Source organism: Sinohyriopsis cumingii, chromosome 16 (assembly GCF_028554795.1).
Source record: "Sinohyriopsis cumingii isolate HCF-2022 chromosome 16, ASM2855479v2, whole genome shotgun sequence".
Lineage (NCBI taxonomy): Eukaryota > Metazoa > Mollusca > Bivalvia > Unionida > Unionidae > Sinohyriopsis > Sinohyriopsis cumingii.
In genome coordinates, this window is record NC_142976.1 from 99,518,035 (window position 1) to 99,537,198 (window position 19,164).

General features: G+C 37.2%; 1 protein-coding gene across 1 annotated transcript in view; it reads left to right on the plus strand.

The window, feature by feature from the left end:
- The window catches only part of LOC149781056 (general transcription and DNA repair factor IIH helicase/translocase subunit XPB-like), a 73,236-nt gene that overhangs the window by 21,080 nt on the left and 32,992 nt on the right, over positions 1 to 19,164 (plus strand). The window contains exons 5-10 of the mRNA XM_089938192.1: positions 84 to 239; positions 662 to 736; positions 4,781 to 4,909; positions 12,495 to 12,709; positions 16,981 to 17,052; positions 18,087 to 18,193. Coding sequence (XP_089794318.1) covers positions 84 to 239; positions 662 to 736; positions 4,781 to 4,909; positions 12,495 to 12,709; positions 16,981 to 17,052; positions 18,087 to 18,193 — 754 coding nt within the window. The remainder of the gene's footprint in view (positions 1 to 83; positions 240 to 661; positions 737 to 4,780; positions 4,910 to 12,494; positions 12,710 to 16,980; positions 17,053 to 18,086; positions 18,194 to 19,164) is intronic.

Below are 19,164 nucleotides of genomic sequence, written 5' to 3' on the forward strand. Positions count from 1 at the left end.
ACACTTTTTGGTACCACATGATGAAATATATTCTTTATTAATGTAGGAAAAGAAAATATACTTTATATATTTTTTCATTGCAGCCGGTATGTCGCCCAGAGCATATTCATGAGTACAAACTGACAGCATACTCATTGTATGCAGCTGTTTCAGTTGGACTGGAAACAAAGGATATTGTTGAATATCTTCGCCGACTCAGCAAAACCACATTACCTGAGGGAATAGAAGATTTCATTAAGGTCAGCATTGTCAATTCAAGCAGTTTAATTTTAATTGTCAAAAGAAAGGTTTATATCATTAATAGAAGCCAAAGTTTCAGCATAATAATCTAAAAAATATACACTCTGCTGGTTTTGATCTCCTAATATTAATAAAAGAATCCATTAGGACCACATTAAATGAATGATGACTTGAATGTAATAATATAATGTTTTGCATTTTTTCCTTTTATTGAAAATAAATGAATACCTATGAGAATCGTATATGAGATGGAGAACATATTAAACCATTCAACTATCAGGTTAAGCACGATGCACATAGAACAATAAATAATCCAAGGCTGTCTGTGCTCACATAAAGATATACATCTCATTTCTTACAGTTTTGTGGAACTCCTTGTATTTTAAAAAACATAAAATTCAGATTATTTTTTCTATTCCAGCTGTGCACACTAAGTTATGGGAAAGTGAAACTGGTCCTAAAACACAACAAATACTATGTAGAAAGTCAGTATCCAGTAAGTATGAGATGTATATTAAATAAGATCATTTATAATCCTGCTTGGAGAAAGGACTACATGGCTCCATTTATGTATACATGTACGTGTTACTTCACAGCCCAGGCTGTAGCTCTTTCAGTAAACCTGTTGAGATCATACTTGAATTGTTTGGTCAAGATCAAACTTGGACTGTTGGATTAAGATCAAACTTGGACTGTGGGTGCATTTTCAGGTTTAAAAGATTAAAGTTTATCATGTAACTAAATTAAATTGCTGTGATGTACTGTGCCAGATCAAGTGAATAGCCACCTGGGTATGAAAAGTCTCACTCATTTTGAGAAATATGATTTCAGATGGTCACTGAATGGATAAGAATTATTCTGTAACTTTATCTGTGTGCACATATGAGAATCTAGTCTGAAATTGTAAACTTGTAATGAGTTCTATTTTTAGATCTCCCAACAAAACATGGTACCAGACAATAAGAAATTTACATATGGTTAGAAGCAGATGATAATTTAGTTAGCCAGGAAGTGTTCCAATGATAGAACAAACATCTGAAATAAGTGGAATATTGTATGATATAATTGAGACACTTTGAAGCTTTCACAGAAAGGGGTCCATTGGAAACAAGAAATAAGTAGGGAGACCAAAAGGTACACGCAGATGAATTGATAATGTATCTAGCATGTATTTTATGAGTATTTGACAGTTTTATTGGGAATATATCAAGCTTTAGCCTGGCCATCACAGACCCTGGACCTTAATATTATTGGGAATATACCAAGCTTTAGCCTGGCCATCACAGACCATGGACCTTAATATTATTGGGAATATTCCAACCTTTAGCCTGGCCATCATGGACCCTGGACCTTAATATTATTGGGAATATACCAAGCTTTATCCTGGCCATCATCAACCAAGGACCTTAATATTATTGGGAATATTCCAACCTTTAGCCTGGCCATCATGTACCCTGGACCTTAATATTATTGGGAATATACCAAGCTTTATCCTGGCCATCATCGACCAAGGACCTTAATATTATTGGGAATATTCCAAGCTTTAGCCTGGCCATCACAGACCCTGGACCTTAATATTATTGGGAATATACCAAGCTTTAGCCTGGCCATCACAGACCCTGGACCTTAATATTATTGGGAATATACCAAGCTTTATCCTGACCATCATCGACCAAGGACCTTAATATTATTGGGAATATTCCAAGCTTTAGCCTGGCCATCATGGACCCTGAACCTTAATATTATTGGGAATATACCAAACTTTAGCCTGGCCATCATCGACCATGGACCTTAATATTATTGGGAATATTCCAAGCTTTAGCCTGGCCATCACAGAATCTGGACCTTAATACTATTGGGAATATACCAAGCTTTAGCCTGGCCATCATCGACCATGGACCTTAATATTATTGGGAATATTCCAAGCTTTAGCCTGGCCATCACAGACCCTGGACCTTAATATTATTGGGAATATTCCAAGCTTTAGCCTGGCCATCACAGAATCTGGACCTTAATATTATTGGGAATATACCAAGCTTTAGCCTGGCCATCACAGACCCTGGATCTTAATATTATTGGGAATATACCAAGCTTTAGCCTGGCCATCACAGACCCTGGACCTTAATATTATTGGGAATATTCCAAGCTTTAGCCTGGCCCTCATGGACCCTGGACCTTAATATTATTGGGAATATACCAAGCTTTATCCTGGCCATCATCGACCAAGGACCTTAATATTATTGGGAATATTCCAAGCTTTAGCCTGGCCATCATTGATCATGGACCTTAATATTATTGGGAATATTCCAAGCTTTAGCCTGGCCATCACAGACCCTGGACCTTAATATTATTGGGAATATTCCAAGCTTTAGCCTGGCCATCACAGACCCTGGACCTTAATATTATTGGGAATATACCAAGCTTTAGCCTGGCCATCATCGACCATGGACCTTAATATTATTGGGAATATATGGCAGACAACTAAATCCAAACATAAAAAGTATACATGAAATCAAATCTCAATCATCAAATCAAATTTTATTAAATTCATGTTGTTCGTGAGATTTGGGTCTCCATCATTTGTACATGAAAATAAATCAGGACTCCTTACTAAAGTGTTCAAAAGCTGTGATAAGAAGCACATACCTATTGCAATCTTTTAGATGTTCAAGTTTCATTTTCTTTAATATTTTCTTCAAGAGATTGTTTAGATATAGCAGTGAATTTTCCTCGCATGAATTTTGACCCTGTATGGACTTCTCATGGTTTAACTTTTCTTTGAAAGTAGGCATTGACTTGGAACTTGAAATCTTTTCAATTATTGCCACCAAATTTGTAGTCTGAGTGCATCTGGGAATACAATTTTAGCACACATAAAAATTTTGGTTACTATGATGAAGATTTATTTAACATTGGCTATGGTACTGATGGTAAGAATTCTTGTAAGCTTATTCATGATAATAATAGTTGTCCTGTGTCTTTGTTTGGCTGTTACTTGCTAGGAAGTCAGGACATGAGCTTGTGCTTCATTGTAGATCTTGACATCATTTAGTCAGGACATGAGCTTGTGCTTCATTGTAGATCTTGACATCATTTAGTCAGGACATGAGCTTGTGCTTCATTGTAGATCTTGACATCATTTAGTCAGGACATGAGCTTGTGCTTCATTGTAGATCTTGACATCATTTAGTCAGGACATGAGCTTGTGCTTCATTGTAGATCTTGACATCATTTAGTAGCTAGTGACAATGTAAAGCTGCAGTGTCATTGTTCTTCACATGAAAATGTCAGAAATCTACACATCCTATTTTACTCGCAAGAATTAGTCTTTTCTCATAATTTTGGTAACATTAGTTAAGAAACAAATGAATTTCCAGTTTTCTTTCTCAGAATTTTAATTTCTTTTAATTACTTACATCTGTTTTGGGGATTCCATAATATGCATTTACTCAGGTTGGTTGGTTGTTGTTGTTGTTGTAGGGTTTAACGCCATTTTTCAGCACACGATAGGCTATACATGGCGGCCAGTATTAATGGTGGAGGAAGAACCCGGGAAAACCCTGGAAAGAACCACCAACCCACGAGAAGCTACTGGCAAGCTTTCTCACATACCCACATTGGCCAAATCAGAGACTAAAACCCACACAGACAGAGGTGAGATGGCAGCGATCCTAACGGAGAGCGCTTTAGACCACTCGGCCACTCGGGGCTTCTACTCAGGTTGGTGGAAAACATGAATATTGGCATCAATAATGGGTTATTTACATCAGAGAAACCTGATTTTTTTTATCTCAGAATGATTATTTTAAAGTATGATTTGCTGTGCACATGTATGAAAGTAGCTGGTTCATATGAAAACAAAGCATTTCTTCTGGTTCTTACCTTGTTAGCATCAATACAGCATTCACCTATCACTAAAAATTTGTGTGTTTGTGTGTGTGATTTGGATTTTAATTTAAAAAAAACAAACTCAGTCATATCACTACTACGATGTCTGCAGTGTGGCATTTTATAGTTATGTCCGATACTAAAGCATTATGCCACAGTCATGGAGCATGATATTCCACCAAGTCACATTATCCTGATACCAGGCTGACCAGTCCTAACACTAACCGCTTAATGCTGAGCACCTAGTGAGGTAGCTGTTAGTACCATTTTTATAAGTCTTTGGTATGACTTGGCCAGGGTTTTGAACCTGTGACCTCCTGCATCTGAGGTAGATGCTCTAACAGTCCTGAAAATTTTTGAAATGCTCTATTTATGGAATTCAAAGTGATTGTGTGAATTTCAGCAATAAATAAAAACAAAAATTTCAGACATTGCAGTTTTGAACTGTTTATGTTGGAACTGATCTCTCTTCTCCATTTTACATTTATTTTTGTTCTCTTTTTGGAAGATATAAACAAGTTTACAAGAGAATATTTTTTAATTTTAAATGTCTTGTACTTGAGACTAAATCATACATTCTCTTTGTCACCTTCTTTGTCCATGCCAACAGTAGTGAAGCATAGCATAGCCATATTTCTGCATTTCACTTCAGGAAGTGATACAGAAGCTTTTAAAGGATCCCCAAATACAGCAGTTTCGATATCGACCAGAAAATGAAAATGAAAACACTCAAGCAACTGGAGATCTTATTGAGGGACAGGTGGCCACCAAAGGGATCCAGGTAACCCAAAGTTCATTACAAATGTATCTCAGTAGTAATGCATAATTTAAATTTAGAAAAGTTGAATTACAGTATATTTATTTTTAATTCAGATTGTTGGCTATTTAATTTACTAAACAAATTTTAATAATTTTATATTCTGCATTATATCAGTTTTCATCAGCCACATTTGATAAATTTGATTATATACCTTGACAGTATCCAGTTAGTTTGTCCACTGCCAAAAGTTCATGCCGTAGGTTCTGTTTTGAGGAACATGAGAGAAGCAGTTTAATGAGGTTGTAAGTAATGCACTTTTTAATTGCCTTAAAATTACATTTTAAAGATACAAATGTATGCATCATTGTGTCAAATTTTATACAAGTTAGTTACATTATGGAGATATTAATTTGCGCTGGTTATTTGTTGGTGGGTAACATATTTCATACTATTTATATTCTTGGCGGATCATTCTCATTTAAATACATTCCCTGATCTGATTAACGCCTGAATATATAAACCTGCTATCTCCCAAATCCAGCCCTACTAAAATGATGAAAATTCATCTTTTCTAGCGCTTATAGACAAAGGGCATTAACTCTTGCCCATTACCTCCCCTTGCCACCATACAATTTTGCTGGTTTTTAAGCTTTGCTTCCATACAACAGCATTGTACAAGACATCTCCCATGAATCCAGAGCCAAATTTGTGTTAAACTTGAACCATCCATGCATGATTTTGGATTTATTTGGATTAATGTTCGTTCCTAAACAGGTGGCAAATATTTTTTTTTTTAATTTTGTAAATATTTTGTGAAATATTTATGCTTTCTTGGACATGACAGTTTTTCGACCACATGGTACAACATGCAAATGTTGATCTATCCAAACGATGTCTATGTCTACATAGTTACAATTAAGGGGATCTTAGTGATAGATTTTCCATCCAAACACGTATATGGCTACAGTTACAATTAAGGGGATTAAGTGATAGATCCGTCCATCTCACCTGGTATACGGCTTCTGCTCTCTGACAGTATGACAGAATTGTCTGGCAGAGCCTTCTTCTTTATTCACTGCTTACCTGTAGTTTATTGGCCTGGAATTTCCTACAGATGGTGACATTGTGTCATTATTGCCACAGGGAATGTTTTATCCCAAAATGTAAGTAGTCTGTTAAGAGTCTTGTACAAGGCCCATTCGACCGGTCCAGTGGCCTAGTGGTTAGAGCATCTGCTTCAGATGCGGGAGGTTGTGTGTTTGATACCTGACCGAGTTATACCAAAGACTTATAAAAATGGTACTAACAGCTGCCTCGCTTGGTGCTCAGCATTAAGAGGCTAGTGTTAGGACTGGTCAGTCTGGTGCCAGGATAATGTGACTGGGTGGGACATCGTTCAACATGTCTGTGGCATGATGCCCAAATGCTAGACATCCACTGCCCTCAGACTGAACTCAAAGAGTTTGGAACATTGTTGCCATATCTTTGATGCTAGATTTGGCTCCCTTGGTGATTTTCAGATTGGGGAGAAAACTCAGACAAACATTACACATTGGAGTCGATGACTCAGTTTGCTCAGCTCATTAACAGAGTGTTGATTGCCTCTGCCAGTCTTAACTTGATACTTTGACACATGTATTTGCACTCTACGAAATATTTGTTTAAAACACACAACAACACCATCACATTCTGGCTTTAAGGATAATTCCATATGTCTTGCCATTGCTGTTTGAGGACAGATCTGAAGTAGTTTGGAAGCAGGCAGATCAAGAGCTACCCCTCCAACTTGTAACTCCACCAGTAACATTGTAGAAATCATGGCCACTTTGGATGGAAGATAGGCAATACAAGCAATAGGCGCCATTCAGATCTCAGCCTTATTTCAGCAAATAAGAGCCGAACCAGTCTAGGAGACACCCTTGGTTGGGAGGTAAGAAACCAAGTTTATCCATCCCTCCAATTCTCATGTTTCTTGCCAGTCACTTAAAATTCCCACTACCTGCAGACAGTCTACTTGAGGGTGTACGCCATATTCCAGTCCATTGCCACCAAACGAATAGGTGATCTAAGTCGATATGGACGGCCTTCAGATTTTATTTTATTCCACCCACAGATCAGGAGGACAACATTCTTCAGTAGGCGATACAGTGCTTATCAACAAACAAACGGTGGAGATTGCACGAAAACCACAATCTCCGGGTTCTATTCATGGCTGTTCACTGACCAATGGCAAGTTCAGGTCAATCATAGACTCTGTATTCTCATCAAATTCATTGAATCCAATGGGATTCAAGATAGAGACAGTGAGATCTATTATTGCTCCATCTGAAGGGGCAAGTGTGCCATCTGTCTTGATCTCACATATGCCTTCTTTCATGTCACTGTTCACTTGGTATTGCGAAAGTTTCTTTCCTTTACTACTGTGACAAGTTTACAAGTCCTCTATGCAGTCTAAATATCAACTCCTTGGTCATTTGTATTGTGACCCTGTTCTGGTAGACTTCCTGTACAGCAGTGGCGGCATATCTGGATGATCTCCTCCAAAAACATATGGTAAGTTCTGTTCTTCTCAGAGACAAATGCGATTCTTGTCCCTTTTCTTGTGAATTTGGAAAAATCTATCCCAGTGTTTTGTCAAATTGGGTATGGTGCTTATAGCCAATCTCCCTCATGTCTGCGTCATTTTGATTGTCAAACATCTGCATCATTTGGATTGTCAAACTCGCAGTCATTTCCAACAGGACAGGAATTTTCACGAAAGAGTTCTCTCAACTCCTTGTGTTATTGTATACATCAGCATAATTGATCCCTGCTGGTCTTCCTTTATACACCGCTCCCTCGATAACTCGCGCCCGGATAACTCGCGATCCCGCTTATAACGCGGTGTCCGTCTTGGCTCCCGATTTTTTTCCAGAGAAAATGTATTTAAAATATCTTTAAAATATGCTGAACATGAAAAAAATTACGATAAGAATTGATAAATTAAACCTTGATACATTGCTCGTTTTATCATCGAAAATGGTGATTAATGCCCATAAAAATATAATCCATATTTTGAAATTTGCAAGTTCTAGAGAAGAATTAATTTCAGAGATCTCGAAAACGCTTAATTACGCGTAGTTGGACGCCAATTTTTGATCTGGGACGCAGAAAAGGCGGGAGTCCTCCGCACGCATGTAATAGGTGCGCGGGAAAATTCAAAGATTTGCCGGTCCTGTTTCAGCCACCTGCTTTGTGGGAAAATGTGTTGATCAGTTTACTGTGCTGATATTTACAATGACAGAATTCAGTGACTGAAAGACTCTTTGATGTACTGTTGCTATTTCATAAGAGTACATTAAAAAAAAAAAAAGAACATGATGCAACAGCTAGGCGGCTAGTTCAAAGGCTTTGACTTGGCGGCCGAGTGAAAAAATATACTGATATTTAGTGATTGAATTCAGAGGCAGAAAGACCCAGTTTTAAAATCCTAGCGAGACCTCTGTTTAAAGATATCATATATTATGTAAGTTTTTAGGATAAATAGTTGTCATTATACTGTAAATAAACAGTCTGGTGAAATAGCGATCAATGAAAACTTCTGGTAAATGTTAACAGGTGGCAACAGAGAATGAAATAAACACCAATTAAACGACTTCCTGTGTGAAAGTCACGTTCTAATCCTTTAATTCCGTTTCAGTGTAAACATTATAATTACAACATAGTCTGTTCATTGAAAACATGAAAAGAGTCAATCGACCGTCACATCGAAACCCGTGAGTACTTCTGTGAGAACCTAATTACATGTACATGCCGGCTTTGTTTTGATCAACAACTTGGGGAAGTGTTTGTTGCATTAAAAAAAAAATCGATTACAAGAGACCTCGGGTGCTGGATTAAGGGTCTTGGAGCTGCCTTTGACGTAAAGCAAAACAGTAACAGAGACGACGACGATAGTGACTTCGAATGTTTCAGTGAAACTGATGTCATTAATGCCGAGGCTGTTTGGGAGAAATTAGTACAGACTCATGGTCCTGAGATGGGCGTTTCTCTTGATGGAGGAGTGGATTTGTTCTGACAATGATTGCCCTACAGCCGCATACATGTCAGATGAAACTATAATTATTTCTATAGAGAACAAATTTGCAGCAGAAGACGATTCTAACTGGAATAACACAAGTGTTGAAAGTGATGCAGACACAGATGTTGCACCCCCACCCCTCTGCACAGGAAGCAAATATTTTGATATTGCCATAAGGTGGCTGGAGACCCAAAATGTTGACTACGTAAAGCTCATGCAGTTGAGAAATCTGAGGGATTTTGCTCGGCGGCAGAGAAACCAAGGAGTAACACACACAAAAAAAATTAACTGATTTTTTCAAAAAGTGAATTGATATTTGTCAAGCATGGCACAAATGGCAAGTATTAACTTGTTCTAATTTACGTTGTTTTAAATTTGAGACCAATTAAATACGTTAGTACTGATTAACTCTTGTTTTTTTGTTTTTTTTTCCATTTTACTTCTATCGCATTCAAATCTATCTATCTATCTATCGTTCGATCGACACTGTTTCTCGAAAAGAGTCGATCTTTTGTGTAAAAAAAAATTATAATTTGGCTCAAACAATAAAACTAGAATGTATACAATTCAACATAAAAATTAGTGACGTAGTACACAATGTGTGAAGTGGTACACATGTTCAGCGAACGGAAACCACGTGGAATAATGTTTTCGATGATCGCCTCAATATACTGTAATTTATCCTGAAATTTTTAATGTTGTCCTATGAGAAAATAATAAAGTACACCGTTATGAAGAGATATTTATTAACAGTTAATCTCAGAACGATTATAAAGTGAATATTCAACAGTATAATCTGCCTACCCCCCCCCCCATTTTTCCGTTATGTCGTCAATCACTTTATTGGTTTTGGGCTTATTTTATAGGTCCCTTGATAACTCGCCCCTTGCTTATAGTGCGGTCGATGTTTCTGGACCCCGATGTGCGCGAGTTATCAAGGGAGTGGTGTATGTGCCTGTTACAAATGACTTTGCTAGCTGAATGGTATCAATTTCAGTGCCACTCAATCAAAGCGTCAATATCATGAATTAGGTACAATTATTTCTGTGTATGTGTCACAACCATGGTTTGCTGATGACAGGAATTCCTCTAGATTAGCCCAGTGATGGTATGTACACATGCCAGTACATACAGTTGGAGATCCCTCTAGTTGCCAGAATTCAGATATGGTCAACAGTAAATGGGGATCAGGTGAACTGCTTCTTGCATCCTCAACCACTCCGGTGGCTTAGTGGTTAGAGCATCCACCTTCGATGCGGGAGGTTGTGGGTTTGATCCCTGGCTGAGTCATACCAAAGACTTACAAAAATGGTACTAACAGCTGCCTCGTTTGGTGCTCAGCATGAAGAGGTTAGTGTTAGGACTGGTCAGCCTGGTGTCAGGATAATGTGACTGGGTGGAACATTATGCAACATGTCTGTGGCATGATGCCCCAGTGCTAGACATCACTAAAAACTGCCACACTGCAGACATCATAGCGATATGACTGAAAAATTGTTAAAGCTACGTTAAAAATCTAAATCACACACACACACACTCCATAAGTAGCTATCAAGAATGCCTTTTAGTTCTAGAAGGACAGACTCTGGCTATGTCAATCCAGATTTTTTCAATTTTGATTTGAATAGGCCAAAATTCCTCACAGTGTTTTTGATTGAAATCTGTCAACTCTGTTAAAAATTTGAGCTATTAACCCAGACCTCTGTGAAGATGTTATCTTAAAACTGTTTCCTGATAGTTTTAGCTTCAGCATGCTGCTTGAGAGGCCATCTTTTCAGTCGACCCAAACTGTCTTCAGATGATTTGGTGACTCATGACTCAACCAGGTGTAGCAGCCAAGAATCTGTGACCATCAGTGACCATCAGGGCAGTCATAAGCACCCTATCACCTGTATATAAGTTGATGGCAGTAGTCATACAAGATCTTGTTTGTGCCCTCAGGCATTGAATAAAGTGCACTGAGATAATTTGAGACATGCGCAAAGGTCTTTTTTGTCCATATGAAGGCGAGTAAGCGGGTCATCACCTCCCAAGCCAGATCTTTGTGGCTTAAATGGCATACATTGTACTATGATATCTCAAAAGATCAGTCACCTCATGAGTATCACTGTTTCTCCTTCAAATAAGTTCCCTAATCTCATAATATTAGGAAAGAAGCTCTGCTATTTCTTAAATCCAGCAATCACGGACAGATTTTTGGAAAGCCGGTGTTCTTGTTATGTTTACCTTTGATCAAACGGCCTTGTGTTGGTTTATTCTGGCGACATTAAGCTGTTTGTGCAGTCGAACACATGTTTTGATCCATCGTTTCACCTTTAGCAAATCACATTTTGGAGTCAGAAAATGTATAAAACGGCCTCCTTCCAACCTTTCCGGATATCTCTCATCTGCATTGCACGTTCCCCTTGCACATCAAAACACCATTTTGTCAATGTATCCCAAAAATCATGAAAGATAATAGCTTAAATCTTTGATAATAGAACCTATCGTGATAATATACACTATCTTGATAATAGAAATAGACCCTATCTTGATAATAGACCCTATCCTGTTAATATACCCTATCTTGTTAATAGCCCTTATCTTGGTACTAGCCCCTATCATGATAATAGAAATAGACCCTATCTTGATAAAAGCTGCGATTGTGATAACATACCCTGTCTTGATAATAGCCCCTGTTGTGATAATAGCCCCTATCTTGATAATAGCCCCTATCTTGGTACTAGCCCCTATCTTGATAATAGCCTCTATCTGGGTGAATGATCTACTTGATAATAGTGATGGATTTGCTGTACCTACTCAAAAAGCCGTCTTTTCTAGATATGCGTCTCCTTTTGTCAGGAGAGCCTTGTGAGGAAAATGTCTTCAACATTCAGCTGTGGAGAGAATCTCACAAGCCAAGAAGGCTCTCCACATTGAAGGCTTACAAAGGATAGTGGTGCATTTTCAGTGACTAGTGCAAGGTAGAATGCACTGTCCCGTCTAGCATCAGAATCCCCCATCCCCCTTTTTTCTCTGGCTTGTTTACTATCAAAATACTACCACTTTATGGATTGTTGGCAGAGGAAATATAGGATATGTTAAAGATCTGTTCAACCTGCCTGGCAGTTTTGACTTAAGGAGACCAGAGTCTCTCAGCCCTTGCCCAAAACTGGAATCTTTTGTGGGTTTTGACACGGTTTGGTTCATATCAATTCAAACCTGTTAGCCAGTTTTTTACTGAAGCTGCCATCATACAATACATGCTTTCTGATAGTTTTAGCTTCTGCATGCAGAGTGAATGAGTTACGTGTCCTTTCGATGAAACCAAACTATGTCCGGTTCAGTTGTAGTTGAGAGTCAGAGGATGTCAGCAGTAATATGAGCGGTCAGTTGCTCAGATTGTATGTGAGGGATCCATGACCTCATCATACACTTGCAGTCAGTTTTCATTTAAACTCCTGTTTATTTATCATTTTTCAGTTCCATTGTTTATTTATGATTGTTAGGATTATACTTTTTTTTTGTTTGTGATTGCTAGGTTCATATTTTTGTTTTACTCTACAGTTCAACAAACCGTCCACCTCCAGTAATGAGCCTCAGCCAGGGATTTCTGGGACATCTGCAAATGGTACCACAGCAGAAGATGAACAGCCCTCAGTGCCATCAGACATTTTAAAGTTCTATGAGAAGATGGACAGGGATGATGATGAGGATACTGAGGACCTGAAAACTGTGTCCTTTGAAGTCAGGCCGGAGCATATAGAGAGCATGCAGAAAAAGTGAGGACATCAATATACTTGTCTCTATGAATTCATTAATAGAACAATCCGATGGTCTATAACATTTTCTTGTACTTTGAATGCTGCATTCATAGCAGCCTTTTATTTTTGGTAATTACTAGTTATTATATTTGTTATATATGTACTAGTTATTTTATTGAAATGGTATTATAATGTTACCCATTTATTCCATACCATCCCACACTGTCTTTTGTGAATCCCCTTTGAATGACAAAATGGATTGAAATGAAATTAAGTGTGTGATCATGTGTAGAGAAAATGTAGGTTTGACTTAGTTACAACCTGTGTTTGTCTTAAGAATTTTCCTTTTCATCAGGATTTCCTTTCCTGCTTAGTACCTTTTGAGGGACAGAAAGAATTGAAACCAAATTTAGTGTAAGCTTTGTGTTGAGATTGTGTAGACCAAGTTCAGTTTGCACTTATTGTTGTAAAATTTTTGTCTGATCTGTGGCCTGTTTGACTGCATCATTTATTCTGTTTCTCCTTCAAATACATTCCTCATTCACATTAACATAAAGGATATAAGCCTGCTACATCGTGATTCCAGCCCTACTAAAAGTCAAAAATGGTCTTTTCGTGTCTATGTCATATAGACAAATGGCAATAACTGTTGCCCATTTTCTCCCTGCCACTGCCAGGTGTCACTTGTTTTTAAGCTTCACTGCTCTACTGATAACTTTTGAAGAATCTCATGGAATGTAACCAGATTTAGTGATCTTTGTATTAAAAACATTGCAGCTCAGTTCCAGTTTCCAATTATTTCTAATAATATTGGACAGAGTTGGAACCATTTTTCTTAATTAGAGTTTGCTTGTGTATCGTTATTTACATATTTGCACTTGATTTGAAGGACCTCTAGGATCTACGTTTTGTACTCAGAAGGTCTAAATGAAGCTTGACTTTCACCTTTTTCTTTCAATATGTGACAAATTTGTGACATTAAGTTAAAATTTGATGTTCGGTAAACCAAGGTTTCTTTTTCAGTACCTTTTCTCAATTATAATACATTGGGAGAATATCCACTACCTCATAAAGTCAGCCCTCCCAAGTTAAAAAGTCCTTAGCCACATCTTTTGGTTTGTTTTAGTAATAAAAGTGCTAAAGATCGTCTACTTGCCAAGATCAAAGTCAGATGAGGGTGGTCTACCCTTGAATTGAGGGATTGGTCTACAAGTTCAGTAAACTTTCAGTTTCTGTTTTTGCTTTGAAGCGTGCTATTTTTCAAAGCATCACAAATATCAACTTGTGCATTTTCGTTGCACACCAGGGAAGTAAACTTTTCTGTTCTTCTCTCACTCTATCTTCATAGAAGATAAATATCATACAACTTAGTTGCCTAACTCTGTAAATCAAATAAGTTTGTCACTGCCATTAGGTTTATATTACTTTCAGTTCAGCTCGATACTTAACCTTATTTATGAATTTTGTCAGGTAGTTGTTCTTTTGTAAAGTCATACATGTGATTTCCTTGGGCATTTTTCTTTATTCATAGAGTCCCCTTCACAGTAAGTTCATTGTGATGCTTGACTTATTTCACCATTGGTGTGCAGTGTTAAGAGCATAGGGTGCAGAGGTTTAAGCTGCCAAAGACCAACCACCCATACCTGTATAATTTGTATGGGGTGTATTTAAGGCCATACATACAATAGTTGCTAATGCTCGTCTGTTAATGAATGTCATGTCCAGCATGATACGCAGGTAAATGAGAAAGCTGAGAAGCACAGGATCAAGGATTCTGATGCCATTAGTATTGCATCTGATGTTGTCTCTTTGGACATTGTCCATTTGCCTGTATCCCTGCAAATGGAAAGCTGGTCCATTCAGAAAAACATTTTGGCAATTCAGGCCATTAAGTCTTTTCACATAGTGCCAGTGCCAGTGTCATGCTTTTGCTGCAGACAGAACTGATCTCAGTAGTTCCTAATGGGCTAGTACCATTAGTTCATATAGCATCAACATAGGCAAACTCCTTCATGGAAATGATTTGGCCAGTACCAGCATCTAGTACCAATAGTAGATATATTATCAACACAAACCTCTTCATGGTAACTACTGGGTCATTACGAATGTATTGACTGTTTGTTGATATAACATCAACAAACAAACCCCTTCATGGTAACTATTGGGTCATTACCAGTGTATAGACTATTAGTTGATATAACATCAACAGTGGCAAAATCCTATGTGAGTACTTATTACACATCAGTCTCCTGCAAATGAAGGCTGTAGTAAATACCTTTCATTCATTGCTGGAAAGGTTGTCTTTACTTTATTACATAACAATGCTTGGGAAGACTGCATTAGTTTTAGGTTAGGGTTAGAATTAGCATTCTTGCTGTGAGAAAAGTGGTGCTCAGATTCTGCTTCTGGTTTGGGCTCTCCTATGGTGGTGTCATTGTTGACAAATCTGCATCCAATCTGCCATATTCAGGACAGTCACAATATTATTTCAGACATGTTCTGGTATAATGGAACAATGATATAGTAAAAAACAAAGACCTCTTCAACCTTCTTGTGAGCTTGTTTCGACTGAAGGTTTTGAGCCTTTGTCTGAAGTGGAATCTTATGAGTTTTGACATGGTTGAATAAGACACCATTTGAAATATCTGTCTAGAACCTCCATGATTGACCATTATTACAAAATGGCTGTCTAGTACACGACAGCAGGCAGAATCAGTTAGACATCTTGTTGGTCAGCCATAACTATCTGCTCATGACAGGACTCCTACTAACAGGACTGCCAAATCCTTTGCCCTGAAACTGTTGTCTTTGGACCTTCATCCCCAGCATGTCAACAGGACCCCCAAATCCTTTACCTTGAAACTGTTGTCTTCTTTGGTCCTTTCATCCCAAGGGTATCTACAGTACCCCCTAATCGTATGCCATGAACATTTGTCTTCTTTGTACCTTTCATCCCCAGCAGGTCACCAGGACCCCCAAATCCTTTGCCTTGAAACTGATGCCTTTCTACCATTCACCCTAAGGGTGTCGACAGGACCCCATAAGGCTTTAAATTGGTATCTGAAGCAGTCCTGGCCTTTTAGTATTGTTGAAGAATATTTCCACATACTCTCATGCTATTTACCTTGTATGGCAATAAGGCCTGTGAGCTTATGGTATGGCCCTGCATCCATCTTGCATCATATGTCTCAAGAATTGCTAATTTCAATTTCTATTCAAAATCTGCTTGACAGATTGTGACCAAATTTCCCTGCATCCACCATGCATCATAAGTCTCAAGAATTGCTGATTTCAGTTTCTATTCAAAATCTGCTTGACAGATTGTGACCAAATGGCCCTGCATCCATCATACATCATATGTCTCAAGAATTGCTAATTTCAATTTCTATTTAAAATCCACTTGACAGATTGTGACCAAATGGCCCTGCATCCACCATACATCATATGTCTCAAGAATTGATAATTTCAATTTATATTTAAAATCCGCTTTACAGATTGTGACCAAGTGGCCCTGCATCCATCATGCATCATATGTCTGAAGAATTGCTAATTTCAATTTCTATTTAAAATCCGCTTGACAGATTGTGACCAAATGGCCCTGCATCCATCATGCATCATGTGTCACAAGAATTGATAATTTCAATTTCTATTCAAAATCTGCTTGACAGATTGTGACCAAATTTGGCAGAGCATCCTGTAGATGATGCAGACTTGCCAGCTATTATGGCTGTTATTACTAAAAATAAAAAAAGCATTTCAGCATCTTCCAAAAACACACTTGACAGAATTTGACCAAATTTTACAGAAAGCATCCTGGCATAGGGAACTTTCAGTTTAATTTAAGTGTTGCTGATCACAATCACATTTGGCAGCTGTTGCAGAAAAATAAAACTACTTCTCAAAAACTGCCAAACAGAATATGACCAAATTTGGCCAAATGTATCCTGGCATAATTGGCGTTAAATTTTTTACAATTGAAACATATCTGCCATCAGATATGACTGTCAAAATTCAAAAAGTCCAAAAATCTCTACATGAATTTTTGATGAAAAACCACTCAAACGAATCTGACCAAATTTTACAAAAAGACAGATTAAGGCCTTTCAGTCTGAGTAACATTGAAATAGCTGTTTTCAAAACATTTTGCAATCAGCAACATTGGAAGAAATTTCTTCAGAGCACATTCTGCTGACCCCGATTTCAAACTGCCCTTAAATTTGACTGTTATGCAGATGTCAGACTGGTTATCAATCTGAAGCCCACTTAGGGATCTTGTTTTTTTTCTTCAGGTGCATTGAGATGGAATATCCTCTGCTGGCAGAGTATGATTTTAGGAATGATACAGTAAATCGAGATATCAAGTAAGTTTTCTCACAATGTCTATGAAAAATTGATTGTACAGATTTTCTCAGTCCCTGTGTAAAGTGGGTCCTTCACCATTGCTGTTGAAGTGTAAGAAGTGGACCGAAAAGACACTTCTCAAAGGTGACAATTTTATAAACAGCTGCCATTTTATTTTTAATCCATTTTCACCTTTATATACATAACACCTTTCACTTTGATGTTATGATTGCCTGGTTAGAATATTTTTGGTTAAAAGGGCTTTATATCCTCCAGCTTTTCTTGAAAGGGGGCATATTATCTGCCTATCATTCTGTCCATCCGTTACACTTGTTTCCAGTCAGTACCTTTAAAGCCATTGGAAATTAAGGATGACATTTGGTATAGTGATGCATCTTTGTTAGGAATTGTGTTCCATACCACATTAGGGGTCCTATCTTCAAATTGCCTTACAGTTCTGTCACAGTCAGATTTCATCACTTTTGGTGACCTGACCATTCTAGTTACGTGACCAAAATTCACAGAATCGGCTGGTTTTAATTGATGAAATGCACTCTAATTGGAAACATAATGATCCCAAAATGCTGTTTTCGAAAACTGCTTAATATGTACTTATATGCAATCACAGTGGCAGGGTAAATTGATAGAGTTTTGTGTCAGATCCTTTGCTGATTAGATTAAAGCAAACATTAAGTGGTATGATTTATTGTCAGTGTCTGATGGGGCAAATTCAAAATAACTAATGAATTGAGTTTTTGCCAAATGATGGTTATTTGTTATAAATCCTGATTATTTTTTCTAACCAATTTTTTTCAGGTAAAAAATGGTCTTACCTCTTTGTTAGAGGTTCGTTAGATGATATAATTTAATGTACTTGAATATTTCTTGGTAAGACTTTCTACTTATTCTTGCAACCTGGATGTTAGAAATATTTATTGCGCTACACAGGTTTGAGTAAATTGTTCTGGGATTAAATAATTCTTACGCTTCAGAAATAAGCATAAATAAACTTTATGATTAAAGGTCATTTTTGGCTTGTGATTTTTATTTTCAGTATTGATCTCAAACCATCCACAGTGCTCAGACCATATCAAGAAAAGAGTTTGCGGAAAATGTTTGGAAATGGGCGTGCACGATCAGGAGTAATTGTTTTACCTTGTGGTGGGTTATTTACTGTGTTGTTTTTTTTTTGTGGTAACAATATGGTAATTAAATGTTTGACTCTGTGGTGGGTTATGTACTGTGTTGATTTTTTGGTAACAATATGGTAATTAAATGTTTTACCTTGTGGTGGGTTATTTACTGTGTTGTTTTTTTGGTAACAATATGGTAATTAAATGTTTTACTTAGTGGTGGGTTATGTACTGTGTTGTTGTTTTGGTAACAATATGGTAATTAAATGTTTTACCTTGTGGTGGGTTATTTACTGTGTTGTTTTTTTTGGTAACAGTATGGTAATTAAATGTTTTACCTTGTGGTGGGTTATTTACTGTGTTGTTTTTTTTGGTAACAGTATGGTAATTAAATGTTTTACCTTGTGGTGGGTTATGTATTGTGTTGTTGTTTTGGTAACAATATGGTAATTTAATCTTTTACCTTGTGGTGGGTTATGTACTGTTTTTTTTTGTTAATAACAGTATGGTAATTAAATGTTTTACCTTGTGGTGGGTTATGTACTGTGTTATTATTTTGGTAACAATATGATAATTAAATGTTTTACCTTGTGGTGGGTTATTTACTGTGTTGTTTTTTTTGGTAACAATATGGTAATTAAATGTTTTACCTTGTGGTGGGTTATATATTGTGTTGTTGTTTTGGTAACAATATGGTAATTAAATGTTTTACCCTGTGGTGGGTTATGTACTGTGTTGTTTTTTTTTTGTAACAATATGGTAATTAAATGTTTTACCTTGTGGTGGGTTATGTACTGTGTTATTGTTTTGGTAACGTTATGGTAATTAAATGTTTTACTGTGGTGGGTTATGTACTGTGTTATTGTTTTGGTAACAATATGGTAATCAAATGTTTGACCTTGTGGTGGGTTATTTTCTGTGTTGTTTTTTTTGGTAACAATATGGTAATTACATGTTTTACCTTGTGGTGGGTTATGTATTGTGTTGTTGTTTTGGTAA